Here is a 15206-nt window from a genome sequence, read left to right as displayed (position 1 = left end):
TTCGAAAAAAATGCATGTATTACTCTTATTCATACATATCCGTGTCCGTAAATGTCTTCGGCGTGGAGTAAAGCAATTGGTGCCAACTTAGCGTATTTTAATTAGATCTATGTAAGTAAAGAATGTCCTCTCAAGACAGATAGGAGATATTTCTTGCCTATAAGATAGGAAAATACTATCTTGGCCATTTTAAAAAGGACAGATCCTTTCTCTAGGTATTATTTCCCAAGGTAATTAAAGAAAGCGAAACTGTTAATGCATGTCTTTACTGTATACTCTATACTCATTATAATCTGGAAGAGATTCAGCCATAATATCCATAACCGTAAGGTCTGTAAAAACCATAGCCAAACGGACGATAAAGACCAATACCATAAGGGTAGGAAAGTCCATAACCATAACCTCCATAATGAGGCTCAGGTTCGGCCTCGGCCTCTCTCTTGCCGATGCCGTGCGTGTGGACATAGGAATGGGCGTGTGGAGCATACAGGTGTCCGTGCGTGTAGCCGTAGCCTCCATAGTGGCTGTAATGCGGTTCAGCCTCGGCTTCAGCTTCACGTTTGCCTATAGCGTGGACATGCACATGACCTCCAGGGACACCATATCCATAACCATAAGCACGGTAAGGGAAGCCATAATATCCACCATGACCATAATGAGGTTCAGCTTCTCTCTTTTGCTCTGCTGTCACTGCGACAACCAACAAAATTACAACCTGTAGATAGAAATAGAAAAAGAAATTAGTAAGAGATACTTATGTAAATACTATGCAGCTATCATCCTTTCCAAGTAGAAAAAGGGAAGGTGAATTGACTTTGGACAATAGCAGTAGAGAACGCACCAAGAACTTCATGGCGGAGGGTTTCAGTATACAGTGAACGTAGTAAGGATGGACACCCCTTATATACTGTCAGACCCCGCCTCTTACATCAGTCAACGCCTCCGTTCAACCTGAATAATACAGAAGAGAGGACGGTGTAATAGCAGCCAGACTACTTTCACGGTGGCTACAAAATGGAATATACCATACGGTATAAGACTAGTGTGTGCATCAACCACTGCACCAAAATCCAGAAGCGACTTGGCCCTTCGACATTTGACTTATGTTACTACATATCCTTGCCCTTGTGAAAAAAATATACTTATGGCAAAACAAGGTAGTAGTAAAAGTGGTACTAGAAGAAAAAAGGTTGAGTCTAAATAAGGCTCTTTATCCCTTACTCTATACAATATGTACACACGCATATATTTATACTTATATACTTATATACATACATTCATATAATGGACACACACCCACACACATGCACACACTCTCACATATACTAACACAAACACACAGCCATCGCACGTGGAGATATGGTAAAATGTACTTTATACACACACACACACACATATATATATATATGCATATGTATACTTATATAGACACTTGCATACCCATAAACAGACATATATGTACACATGTATTTAATACACGATGCACACACTCTCACGTATAATAAGACAAACACATATCCATCGCATGTTGGACCATGGCTAAATGTAATTTGTAATGCTTATATCGGGAAAAGGTCAAGAACAAACAAATAAAATGAAAATTTATGCGAAATCTTGATTATCTTTATTTGCACCATGAGAAATACGGGAAAAGGAAACAAATAAATCTTATAATTTTTCTTTTAGAGATAAGCTTATGATATGCTCTATATTGTGGACACTGTGAAGGTCGTCTGGCTGTCATTACATTGTCCTCTCTTCTGTATCACTGACGATGAGTGGAGGCGTAGACTTAGACGTAAGAGGCGGGATCTGACGGTATATAAGTGGTGTCTATCGCTCCTACAATCAGTGTACATTGAAACCCTCCACCATGAAGGTTTTGGTGAGTTCTGTGCTCCCAATGTCCAAAGTTATTTAATTAGATAATGTGGATTAGTAATCTGATGTTTTCCTTCTCGCTGGGATGACAAATATTTTGTTTTATAGTATTCATATAGGTAATCTATTAAGGGAAGTACTTTTCTATTTGTATTGGGAGGTTATCTAATTGGTAATTTTAAATTGCTAATATGATGTTTTCCTTAAGTATTGGTTTTATAGTGTTAAAATAGGTAATTTATTAAGGGAATTACTTTTGTATTTGTATTGGCAGGTCGTAATCCTGTTGGCTGTCGCAGTAACAGCAGAGCAGAAGAGGGAAGCTGAGCCTCATTATGGTCATGGTGGATATTTTGGCTTCCCTTACCGTGCTTATGGTTATGGATATGGTGTCCCTGGAGGTCATGTGCATGTCCACGCTATAGGCAAACGTGCAGCTGAAGCCGAGGCTGAACCGCATTACAGCCACTATGGAGGCTACGGCTACACGTATGGACACCTGTATGCCCCACACCTCCACTCCTATGTTCACACGCACGGCATTGGCAAGAGAGAGGCCGAGGCCGAACCTGAACCTCATTATGGAGGTTATGGCTATTATAATCAGTACGGAGGTTAAAATATAGACATGCATTAAGAAAGTTCCTTTCTTTAATTCCTTAGGAAATAGATATCTGAAATGGGCAGTATACAGCATATGGCAATATATAAATCAATTATTTTGTATTTTCTATTAATTGGTCGAAAACTTCCTGACCTGCGATAGCATTCCCCGCAAATATTGAAGTATAATGGAAATTGAGATGGTATTTACACAAGAAATATTTACAGAATCTTCTTTTAGGGAAAAGTATAAATTCCATATAATCCTCGTATCCACGATTACATGTTCAAGATTTCCGGGAGCGCCTAGACCCTGCTGAATCCCGAATTGTTGATTCCAAAATTACCGTCGTGACCTCTCTGGGAGACGACGCCGATTTCTATTGCAGACGCTGCAGATGTTATGCTGCCTGATCGACTGTCTGTATATCGCCACGTTATGTCATAACCAAGGTGTTGTCAAATACATTATTGATGCCATTGTAAAACATTAATATGCCTGCAAACGTTCGTGTATTGTTTTCTATCAAGTACACGACCATAAGTATGACGGTCTATAATGAATGTATAACCAGAATCAAACATTCATTAACATTAAAAAGCTGAAACGAATAACTGGATCGCTAACAAAATTGCTATATTCGAACACGGCTTCAACAAGAAAGTGCTCAATGAATAACTGAGTTTTATTAGATGAAATAACATTCAGATGTTTATTGCAGAAAACTAATAACCAATTATAAGCAAATATTCGCACTTTTGCACGACACCACGATTTACCCCCATCATGGTATGAAATCTGCTTACGAGATCGATATTATTTGCGATTCACACACTGAATTAGAATATCAATAACGCTCCATTTTAATATGGGATTGAATTACTCTTTGCTTTTGAATTGAGTAAAATTATTAATGTGGGGGAAATGTGTAATACAAACATGAATTGACTGAGGAAGGTTTAAATAAATAAAAAATTCCTTGTAAATAGATTTTTTTTACTAATGACTGGCAAAGAGAGGCTTAGCTTTGCATACACACACAGAAAAACATAGCATTTTAGGAACACAAACTAAATAGATTACTAATGACTTTGCAACAAAACATAGAATTGCAGGAACATGCACATACATATACTGGCATACATGTATTTATATGTAAATGTGAGTATATATATATACATACATACACACACACACACACACACACACACACACACACACACACACACACACACACATATATATATATATATATATATATATATATAGTATATGAATAAATCATGTTTATATGTATATATGTATAAATAATGTATATATATTAATACATATATGTTTATGTATATATATACATATATATACATATATTCATACATATATACGCATAATTATATATATATATATATATATACAAATATATAATATAAATATATATATAATAAATATATATATATATATATATATATATAGTATATGAATAAATCATGTTTATATGTATATATGTATAAATAATATATATATGTTTATATATATATTTATACATATATGTTTATGTATATATATATATACATATATTCATACATATATACGCATATATATGGAATTTGTTTCTATATTGCATTTATACATATGTACACACACACATAAGTATAATTAAACAAAACAATGCATGTTGATATTTTCTACCGTTCAAGAGCCCATTAACTTCACAAATGATTTGAAAGCCATTTTCTCAAAGCATAGGTCACAGAACTTTGATACAATTTTTGTCTGACTTAACTCTGGTCCCGATTTTTCACAAATTTATGCTCTACGATATGCATTAGGCAGTTTCTCGTGTTATTGATTGAATAATTTATTTATTCATATCCTCCCAATATACTTTTGAAGATAGAGCTGTTGTAAACCGTAAATTAAGCGGAAGGAATACTTATGACTGTTATACTATCCTAGTACTAGGGGTCAATATTGAATATTACCCTAAATTAAGTATTTATTTTCCTCATCGAATTGTTAGTTTAAAAGGAATTATTCTAGTAAGCTTTGATTAAATTTGAGAGTTTTTAAAACTCCTGCTGGGTCCCTTAAATGAATGGACACTTGGTTAAGGAATGAAGCTGAACACAAGTGAAAACCACTTCTAGTTTCATAGGAAGTTTGAAGCTTGCAATTGTATTTGTGTAAAATATTCATGTGTATGTTGGGGATGACACGTGCAAAGAAAAGTTTTTTTTTTTTTTTTTTTTTTTTTTTTTTGTATCATATGCTTTATTGACTAATTTGTTTTTGATTGTATGGTTATAGGTATTTATGTGTTTATGTTGTTAAATATGTATTGTTTTCAGTATATTCATAGATAGATGGTTTCTATATATAAAATAGATCTGAAATTGAGTATTGAGTATAATGTATTTGGCTGGTGTTATTCGAAAAAAATGCATGTATTACTCTTATTCATACATCTTCGTGTCCGTAAAGATCTTCGGCGTGGAGCAAAGCAATTGGTGCCAACTTAGCGTATTTTAATTAGATCTATGTAAGTAAAGAATGTCCTCTCAAGACAGATAGATATTTCTTGCCTATTAGATAGGAAAATACTATCTTGGCCATTTTAAAAAGAACAGATCCTTTCTCTAGGTATTATTTCCCAAGGTAATTATAATCTGGAAGAGATTCAGCCATAATATCCATAACCGTAAGGTCTGTAAAAACCATAGCCAAACGGACGATAAAGACCAATACCATAAGGGTAGGAAAGTCCATAACCATAACCTCCATAATGAGGCTCAGGTTCGGCCTCGGCCTCTCTCTTGCCGATGCCGTGCGTGTGGACATAGGAATGGGCGTGTGGAGCATACAGGTGTCCGTGCGTGTAGCCGTAGCCTCCATAGTGGCTATAATGCGGTTCAGCTTCGGCTTCAGCTTCACGTTTGCCTATAGCGTGGACATGCACATGACCTCCAGGGACACCATATCCATAACCATAAGCACGGTAAGGGAAGCCATGATATCCACCATGACCATAATGAGGTTCAGCTTCTCTCTTTTGCTCTGCTGTCACTGCGACAACCAACAAAATTACAACCTGCAGATAGAAAAAGAATTTAGTAAGAGATACTATGTAAATACAATGCAGCTATCCTTTCCAAGTAGAAAAAGGGAAGTACTTTTCTACCTAAAATGATCTAACTGAATTGACTTTGGAAAATAGCAGTAGAGAACGCACCAAGAACTTCATGGCGGAGGGTTTCAGTATACAGTGAACGTAGTAAGGATGGACACCCCTTATATACTGTCAGACCCCGCCTCTTACATCAGTCAACGCCTCCGTTCAACCTGAATAATACAGAAGAGAGGACGGTGTAATAGCAGCCAGACTACTTTCACGGTGGCTACAAAATGGAATATACCATACGGTATAAGACTAGTGTGTGCATCAACCACTGCACCAAAATCCAGAAGCGACTTGGCCCTTCGACATTTGACTTATATTACTACATATAATTGCCCTTGTGAAAAAAAATATATATATACTTATGGCAAAACAAGGTAATCGTAAAAGTGGTACTAGAAGAAAAAAGGTTGAGTCTAAATAAGGCTCTTTATCCCTTACTCTATACAATATGTACACACGCATATATTTATACTTATATACTTATATACATACATTCATATAATGGACACACACCCACACACATGCACACACTCTCACATATACTAACACAAACACACAGCCATCGCACGTGGAGACATGGTAAAATGTACTTTATACACACACACACACACACACACACATATATATATATATACACACTTGCATACACATAAACAGACATATATATATATACACATGTATTTGATACACATGCATGCACACACTCTCACGTATAATAAGACAAACACATATCCATCATATGTGGGACCATGGCAAAATGTAATTTGTAATGCTTATATCGGGAAAAAGTAAAGAACAAACAAATAAAATGAAAATTTATGCGAAATCTTGATTATTTTTATTTGCACCATGAGAAATACGGGAAAAGGAAAGAAATAAATCTTATAATTTTTCTTTTAGAGATAACCTTATGATATGCTCTATATTGTGGACATTGTGAAGGTCGTCTGGCTGTCATTACATTGTCCTCTCTTCTGTATCACTGACGATGAGTGGAGGCGTAGACTTAGACGTAAGAGGCGGGATCTGACGGTATATAAGTGGTGTCTATCGCTCCTACAATCAGTGTACATTGAAACCCTCCACCATGAAGGTTTTGGTGAGTTCTGTGCTCCCAATGTCCAAAGTTATTTAATTAGATAATGTGGATTAGTAATCTGATGTTTTCCTTCTCGCTGGGATGACAAATATTTGGTTTTATAGTATTCATATAGGTAATCTATTAAGGGAAGTACTTTTCTATTTGTATTAGGAGGTTATCTAACTAGTAATTTTAAATTGCTAATATAATGTTTTCCTTAAGTATTGGTTTTATAGTGTTAAAATAGGTAATTTATTAAGGGAATTACTTTTGTATTTGTATTGGCAGGTTGTAATCCTGTTGGCTGTCGCAGTAACAGCAGAGCAGAAGAGGGAAGCTGAGCCTCATTATGGTCATGGTGGATATTTTGGCTTCCCTTACCGTGCTTATGGTTATGGATATGGTGTCCCTGGAGGTCATGTGCATGTCCACGCTATAGGCAAACGTGAAGCTGAAGCCGAGGCTGAACCGCATTACAGCCACTATGGAGGCTACGGCTACACGTATGGACACCTGTATGCCCCACACGCCCACTCCTATGTCCACACGCACGGCATTGGCAAGAGAGAGGCTGAGGCCGAACCTGAGCCTCATTATGGAGGTTATGGCTATGGCTTTTCCTACCCTTATGGCATTGGTCTCTATCGTCCGTTTGGCTATGGTTTTTACAGACCTTTCGGTTATGGATATTATGGCTGAATCTCTTCCAGATTATAATCAGTATGGAGTTTAAAATATAGACATGCATTAAGAAAGTTCCTTTCTTTAATTCCTTAGGAAATAGATATCTTGAAATGGGCAGTATACAACATATGGCAATATATAAATTAATTATTTTGTATTTTCTATTAATTGGTCGACAACTTCCAGCCTTGTGATAGCATTCCCCGCAAATATTCAAGTATAATGGAAATAGGTATGGTATTTACACAATAAATATTTACAGAATCTTCTTTTAGGGAAAAGTATAAATTCCATATAATCCTCGTATCCACGATTACATGTTCAAGATTTCCGGGAGCGCCTAGACCCTGCTGAATCCCGAATTGTTGATTCCAAAATTACCGTCGTGACCTCTCTGGGAGACGACGCCGATTTCTATTGCAGATGCTGCAGATGTTATGCTATCTGATCGATTGTCTGTATATCGCCACGTTATGTCAGACCCAAGGTGTTGTCAAATACATTATTGATGCCATTGTAAAACATTAATATGCCTGCAAACGTTCGTGTATTGTTTTCTATCAAGTACACGACCATAAGTATGACGGTCTATAATGAATGTATAACCAGAATCAAACATCCATTAACATTAAAAAGCTGAAACGAATAACTGGATCGCTAACCAAATTGCTATATTCGAACACGGCTTCAACAAGAAAGTGCTTAATGAAAAACTGAGTTTTATTAGATGAAATAACCTTCAGATGTTTATTGCAGAAAACTAATAACCAATTATAAGCAAATATTCGCACTTTTGCACGACACCACGAATTACCCCCATCGTGGTATGAAATCTGCTTACGAGATCGATATTATTTGCGATTCACACACTGAATTAGAATATCAATAACGCTCCATTTTAATATGGGATTGAATTACTCTTTGGTTTTGAATTGAGTAAAATTTTTAATGTGGGGGAAATGTGTAATACAAACATGAATTGACCGAGGAAGGTTTAAATTAAAAAAAAAAATCCTTGTAAATAGATTTTTTACTAATGACTGGCAAAGAGAGGCTTAGCTTTGCATACACACACAGAAAAACATAGCATTTTAGGAACACAAACTAAATAGATTACTAATGACTTTGCAACAAAATATAGAATTGCAGGAACATGCACATACATATACCGTCATACATGTATTTATATGTAAATGTGAGTATATACATATATATATATATATATATATATATATATATATATATATATATATATATATATATATATATTGTATATGAATAAATCATGTTTATAAGTATATGTATAAATAATATATATATGTATGTATATATTTATACATATATGTTTATGTATATATATACATATATACATATATATACATATATTCATACATATATACGCATATATATGGAATTTGTTTCTACATTGCATTTATACATATCTACACACACACATAAGTATAATTAAACAAAACAATGCATGCTGATATTTTCTACCGTTCAAGAGCCCATTAACTTCACAAATGATTTGGAAGCCATTTTCTCAAAGCATAGGTCACAGAACTTTAATTCAATTTTTGTCTGATTTAAGTCTGGTCCCGATTTTTCACAAATTTATGCTCTACGATATGCATTAGGCAGTTTCTCGTGTTATTGATTGAATAATTTATTTATTCATATCCTCCCAATATACTTTTGAAGATAAAGCTGTTGTAAACTGTAAATTAAGCGGAAGGAATTCTTATGACTGTTATACTATCCTAGTACTAGGGGCCAATATTGAATATTACCCTAAATTAAGTATTTATTTTCTCATCGAATTGTTAGTTTAAAAGGACTTATTCTAGTAAACTTTGATTAAATTTGAGCGTTTTTGAAACTCCTGCTGGGTCCCTTAAATGAATGGACACTTGGTTAAGGAATGAAGCTGAACACAAGTGAAAACCACTTCTAGTTTCATAGGAAGTTTGAAGCTTGCAATTGTATTTGTGTAAAATATTCATGTGTATGTATGTTTTTTTTTTTTTTTTTTTTTTTGTATAATCATATGCTTTATTGACTAATTTGTTTTTGATTGTATGCTTATAGGTATTTATGTGTTTATGTTGTTAAATATGTATTGTTATCAGTATATGCATAGATAGATGGTTTCTATATATAAAATAGATCTGAAATTGAGTATTGAGTATAATGTATGTATATGCATGTATTACTCTTATTCATACATCTTCGTGTCCGTAAAGATCTTCGGCGTGGAGCAAAGCAATTGGTGCCAACTTAGCGTATTTTAATTAGATCTATGTAAGTAAAGAATGTCCTCTCAAGACAGATAGGAGATATTTCTTGCCTATAAGATAGGAAAATACAATCTTAGCCATTTTAAGAAGGACAGATCCTTTCTCTAGGTATTATTTCCCAAGGTAATTAAAGAAAGCAAAACTGTTAATGCATGTCTTTACTGTATACTCTATACTCATTATAATCTGGAAGGGATTCAGCCATAATATCCATAACCGTAAGGTCTGTAAAAAACATAGCCAAACGGACGATAAGGACCAATACCATAAGGGTAGGAAAGTCCATAACCATAACCTCCATAATGAGGCTCAGGTTCGGCCTCGGCCTCTCTCTTGCCGATGCCGTGCGTGTGGACATAGGAATGGGCGTGTGGAGCATACAGGTGTCCGTGCGTGTAGCCGTAGCCTCCATAGTGGCTGTAATGCGGTTCAGCCTCGGCTTCAGCTTCACGTTTGCCTATAGCGTGGACATGCACATGACCTCCAGGGACACCATATCCATAACCATAAGCACGGTAAGGGAAGCCATAATATCCACCATGACCATAATGAGGTTCAGCTTTTCTCTTTTGCTCTGCTGTCACTGCGACAACCAACAAAAGTACAACCTGTAGATAGAAATAGAAAAACAAAAAGTAAGAGATACTTATGTAAATACTATGTAGCTATCATCCTTTCCGAGTAGAAAAAGGGAAGGTGAATTGACTTTGGACATTAGCAGTAGAGAACGCACCAAGAACTTCATGGCGGAGGGTTTCAGTATACAGTGAACGTAGTAAGGATGGACACCCCTTATATACTGTCAGACCCCGCCTCTTACATCAGTCAACGCCTCCGTTCAACCTGAATAATACAGAAGAGAGGACAGTGTAATAGCAGCCAGACTACTTTCACGGTGGCTACAAAATGGAATATACCATACGGTATAAGACTAGTGTGTGCATCAACCACTGCACCAAAATCCAGAAGCGACTTGTGCCTTCGACATTTGACTTATGTTACTACATATCCTTGCCCTTGTGAAAAAAATATAGGTAGTAGTAAAAGTGGTACTAGAAGAAAACAGGTTGAGTCTAAATAAGGCTCTTTATCCCTTACTCTATACAATATGTACACACGCATATATTTATACTTATATACATACATTCATATAATGCACACACACATGCACACACTCTCACATATACTAACACAAACACACAGCCATCGCACGTGGAGACATGGTAAAATGTACTTTATATACACACACACATATATATATGCACATGTATACTTATATACACACTTGCATACACATAAACAGACATATATATACACATGTATTTAATACACATGCATGCACACACTCTCACGTATAATAAGACAAACACATATCCATCGCATGTGGGACCATGGCAAAATGTAATTTGTAATGCTTATATCGGGAAAAGGTCAAGAACAAACAAATAAAATGAAAATTTATGCGAAATCTTGATTATCTTTATTTGCACCATGAGAAATACGGGAAAAGGAAACAAATAAATCTTATAATTTTTCTTTTAGAGATAACCTTATGATATGCTCTATATTGTGGACATTGTGAAGGTCGTCTGGCTGTCATTACATTGTCCTCTCTTCTGTATCACTGACGATGAGTGGAGGCGTAGACTTAGACGTAAGAGGCGGGATCTGACGGTATATAAGTGGTGTCTATCGCTCCTACAATCAGTGTACATTGAAACCCTCCACCATGAAGGTTTTGGTGAGTTTTGTGCTCCCAATGTCCAAAGTTATTTAATTAGATAATGTGGATTAATAATCTGATGTTTTCCTTCTCGCTGGGATGAAAATATTTGGTTTTATAGTATTCGTATAGGTAATCTATTAAGGGAAGTACTTTTCTATTTGTATTAGGAGGTTATCTAACTAGTAATTTTAAATTACTAATATGATGTTTTCCTTAAGTATTGGTTTTATAGTGTTAAAATAGGTAATTTATTAAGAGAATTACTTTTGTATTTGTATTGGCAGGTTGTAATCCTGTTGGCTGTCGCAGTAACAGCAGAGCAGAAGAGGGAAGCTGAGCCTCATTATGGTCATGGTGGATATTTTGGCTTCCCTTACCGTGCTTATGGTTATGGATATGGTGTCCCTGGAGGTCATGTGCATGTCCACGCTATAGGCAAACGTGAAGCTGAAGCCGAGGCTGAACCACATTACAGCCACTATGGAGGCTACGGCTACACGTATGGACACCTGTATGCTCCACACGCCCACTCCTATGTTCACACGCACGGCATTGGCAAGAGAGAGGCCGAGGCCGAACCTGAGCCTCATTATGGAGGTTATGGATATGGCCTTTCCTACCCTTATGGCATTGGTCTCTATCGTCCGTTTGGCTATGGTTTTTACAGACCTTACGGTTATGGATATTATGGCTGAATCTCTTCCAGATTATAATCAGTATGGAGTTTAAAATATAGACATGCATTAAGAAAGTTCCTTTCTTTAATTCCTTAGGAAATAGATATCTTGAAATGGGCAGTATACAACATATGGCAATATATAAATCAATTATTTTGTATTTTCTATTAATTGGTCGACAACTTCCAGCCTTGTGATAGCATTCCCCGCAAATATTCAAGTATAATGGAAATAGGTATGGTATTTACACAATAAATATTTACAGAATCTTCTTTTAGGGAAAAGTATAAATTCTATATAATCCTCGTATCCACGATTACATCTTCAAGATTTCCGGGAGCGCCTAGACCCTGCTGAATCCCGAATTGTTGATTCCAAAATTACCGTCGTGACCTCTCTGGGAGACGACGCCGATTTCTATTGCAGATGCTGCAGATGTTATGCTATCTGATCGATTGTCTGTATATCGCCACGTTATGTCAGACCCAAGGTGTTGTCAAATACATTATTGATGCCATTGTAAAACATTAATATGCCTGCAAATGTTCGTGTATTGTTTTCTATTAAGTACACGACCATAAGTATGACGGTCTATAATGAATGTATTACTAGAATCAAACATCCATTAACATTAAAAAGCTGAAACGAATAACTGGATCGCAAACAAAATTGCTATATTCGAACACGGCTTCAACAAGAAAGTGCTTAATGAATAACTGAGTTTTATTAGATGAAATAACATTCAGATGTTTGTTGCAGAAAACTAATAACCAATTATAAGCAAATATTCGCACTTTTGCACGACACCACGAATTACCCCCATCGTGGTATGAAATCTGCTTACGAGATCGATATTGTTTGCGATTCACACACTGAATTAGAATATCAATAACGCTCCATTTTAATATGGGATTGAATTACTCGATGGTTTTGAATTGAGTAAAATTATTAATGTGGGGGAAATGTGTTATACAAACATGAATTGACTGAGGAAGGTTTAAATTAAAAGAAGATTTCCTTGTAAATAGATTTTTTACTAATGACTGGCAAAGAGAGTATTAGCTTTGCATACACACTCAGAAAAACATAGCATTTTAGGAACACAAACTAAATAAATTACTAATGACTTTGCAACAAAATGTAGAATTGCAGGAACATGCACATACATATACTGGCATACATGTATTTATATGTAAATGTGAGTATATATATACATACATACATACATAAATATATATATATATATATATATATATATATATATATATATATATATATATATATATATATATATATATAGTAGATGAATAAATCATGTTTATATGTATATATGTATAAATAATATATATATGTTTATATATATATATATTTATACATATATGTTTATGTATATATATATACATATATATATACATATATTCATACATATATACGCATATACAATATGGAATTTGTTTCTATATTGCATTTATACATATACACACACATAAGTATATATATGTATATATATGTATATATTTATGTATGTGTATGTATATATATGTATGTGTGTGTGTGTGTGTGTGTGTGTGTGTGTGTGTGTGTGTGTGTATGTGTATGTGTTTGTGTGTGTGTGCGCGTATGTGTGTGTTTGCGTGTTTGTGTGTGTGTGTATGTTTGTGTATGTATTGCATAAGTATATATCGATTCTAATTTAATTTAGACAATTCCTGCATAAAGAATTACGTACCCTACAGTTATAATTACCTCAACATACAAAGTATGTGAATATTCGTATACTAGTATTTGCCGGGCAAAACGAAAAAAAGGCATCCACGACAATAAAATATTCCCACTATTTCTTGTTTTTCTTTATTGTTACCTTGTAGATTATGAATTAAATTTTAAAAGATTTTGTTTTTTTCATTTGTCTATTTTTGTTTGTTTGTTTGTTTAAAGTGAAGTTGAAGTTATAATAATCCTACTCATTACCTAGTTTTTAACTTTCGAATATGTATTTTTTCTACTTGTCACTCTTCCTCATCATTAAGATATCCATTCTTAATGATGAACTATATGTCGTTAAATTCCATTTATATAGTATGTAATCCTGATTTCTCAAATTCCAAATATTAAATTGTCATTTTATTTCTAGACTAGTCTACACCTGTTATCACCTGCATTCAGTTAGGTTCAGGATATATTTCCCATAATTGCTTCACATGAGATCTGTCTTTCATAAATTTAGAAATAAACTTATGATAAACGCAATTAGTATATATATATATATATATATATATATATATATATATATATATATATATATATATTTTTTTTTTTTTTTTTTTTTTTTTTTTTCTCTTGTCGATCGATGTTACATTCACCAATAGAATCCATTGCCATAAGATCTGTAATAACAGTAGCCAAATGAACGGTAGAGACCAAAAGTATAAGGCCAAAAAATTCCATAGCCATAACCTCCATAGTGAGGCTTTGGTTCAGCCTCAGCCTCCCTCTTGCCAATGCCGTGGGCATATGGGGCATGTCGGTGTCCATACGTGTAGCCGTACCCTCCATGGTGTCCGTAATGCGGTTCGGCTTCGGGAACTGCTTCACGTTTACCTATAGCGCGGGCATGCACATGACCTCCAGGGACACCATATCCATAACCATAAGCACGGTAAGGGAAGCCATAATATCCACCATGACCATAATGAGGCTCAGCTTCCCTCTTCTGTTCTGCTGTTACTATGACAGCCAGGGGAATAAGAACCTGGAAAAATTGGCAGTTATTTTTCTGATTCACTTTTTAATCATAATGCATAAGAAAATAATTAAATGATCGAAAAATATTCTGCGATTGTAGCACTGAAAAGTCTAACGGTAACTAACATATTTCATCAGAGGCTTTTACATCCAAAACAACGATAATGATTGCTCAAATGACAGGAATAACATTGCTAGACCCGTGAAGCTCTATTTCATATACACAATATAGTGGTGATATATGATGTGATATTAACGACAAAATGCAAATCCTGTATGGAACCATACATGCATATATAGATATACATATATATATATATATATACATATATATAT

At 34.8% G+C, this 15206-nt stretch overlaps 6 protein-coding genes across 6 annotated transcripts in view; 2 read left to right on the top strand and 4 right to left on the bottom strand.

Annotated features, from left to right (window-relative positions):
• Positions 1-250: 250 nt before the first annotated feature.
• On the bottom strand, positions 251-889 carry LOC122259580 (uncharacterized). The gene is made up of 2 exons (XM_043026456.2): positions 842-889; positions 251-715 (listed from the first exon to the last, which is right to left on the bottom strand). The coding sequence occupies exons 1-2, from the start codon at positions 851-853 to the stop codon at positions 305-307; spliced, it is 423 nt and encodes a 140-aa protein (XP_042882390.2). The 5' UTR covers positions 854-889; the 3' UTR covers positions 251-304.
• A 956-nt stretch (positions 890-1845) lies between these two features.
• LOC122259578 (uncharacterized) lies at positions 1846-7496 on the top strand. Its single transcript, XM_086540276.1, has 7 exons — positions 1846-1885; positions 2156-2495; positions 2777-2884; positions 5203-5477; positions 6603-6692; positions 6727-6759; positions 7030-7496. Exons 1-7 carry the CDS (start codon positions 1874-1876, stop codon positions 7438-7440), a joined length of 1269 nt encoding a protein of 422 aa, XP_086396402.1. The 5' UTR covers positions 1846-1873; the 3' UTR covers positions 7441-7496.
• LOC122259579 (uncharacterized) lies at positions 5155-5733 on the bottom strand. The gene is made up of 2 exons (XM_086540095.1): positions 5712-5733; positions 5155-5570 (listed from the first exon to the last, which is right to left on the bottom strand). Exons 1-2 carry the CDS (start codon positions 5721-5723, stop codon positions 5160-5162), a joined length of 423 nt encoding a protein of 140 aa, XP_086396221.1. The 5' UTR covers positions 5724-5733; the 3' UTR covers positions 5155-5159.
• A 2423-nt stretch (positions 7497-9919) lies between the features above and the next one.
• LOC147471400 (uncharacterized) lies at positions 9920-10476 on the bottom strand. The gene is made up of 2 exons (XM_086539440.1): positions 10456-10476; positions 9920-10330 (listed from the first exon to the last, which is right to left on the bottom strand). The coding sequence occupies exons 1-2, from the start codon at positions 10465-10467 to the stop codon at positions 9920-9922; spliced, it is 423 nt and encodes a 140-aa protein (XP_086395566.1). The 5' UTR covers positions 10468-10476.
• A 958-nt stretch (positions 10477-11434) lies between these two features.
• LOC147471399 (uncharacterized) lies at positions 11435-12668 on the top strand. The gene is made up of 2 exons (XM_086539439.1): positions 11435-11463; positions 11733-12668. Exons 1-2 carry the CDS (start codon positions 11452-11454, stop codon positions 12141-12143), a joined length of 423 nt encoding a protein of 140 aa, XP_086395565.1. The 5' UTR covers positions 11435-11451; the 3' UTR covers positions 12144-12668.
• Positions 12669-14484: 1816 nt separating this feature from the next.
• LOC147471398 (uncharacterized) overlaps positions 14485-15206 on the bottom strand; it is a 4412-nt gene continuing 3690 nt past the window's right edge. The window contains exon 3 of the mRNA XM_086540275.1: positions 14485-14877. Within this exon, the coding sequence (XP_086396401.1) occupies positions 14485-14877 (393 nt within the window). The remainder of the gene's footprint in view (positions 14878-15206) is intronic.

The sequence above is a fragment of the Penaeus japonicus genome, unplaced genomic scaffold (genome assembly GCF_977035675.1).
Source record: "Penaeus japonicus unplaced genomic scaffold, GWHDUDI00000001_assembly GWHDUDI00000009, whole genome shotgun sequence".
Taxonomy (NCBI): Eukaryota; Metazoa; Arthropoda; class Malacostraca; order Decapoda; family Penaeidae; genus Penaeus; species Penaeus japonicus.
The sequence above is the reverse complement of the archived record's forward strand: the minus strand, read 5'-3'. Positions and strand labels throughout refer to the sequence as shown.

Excerpts from the sequence above, each read along its gene's own strand:
- LOC122259578 (XM_086540276.1), top strand. Across the intron at positions 2,496-2,776 it reads CTATTATAATCAGTACGGAG|ATTTCCGGGAGCGCCTAGAC; the intron begins GTTAAAATATAG and ends TACATGTTCAAG. Across the intron at positions 6,760-7,029 it reads CCTCCACCATGAAGGTTTTG|GTTGTAATCCTGTTGGCTGT; the intron begins GTGAGTTCTGTG and ends TTGTATTGGCAG.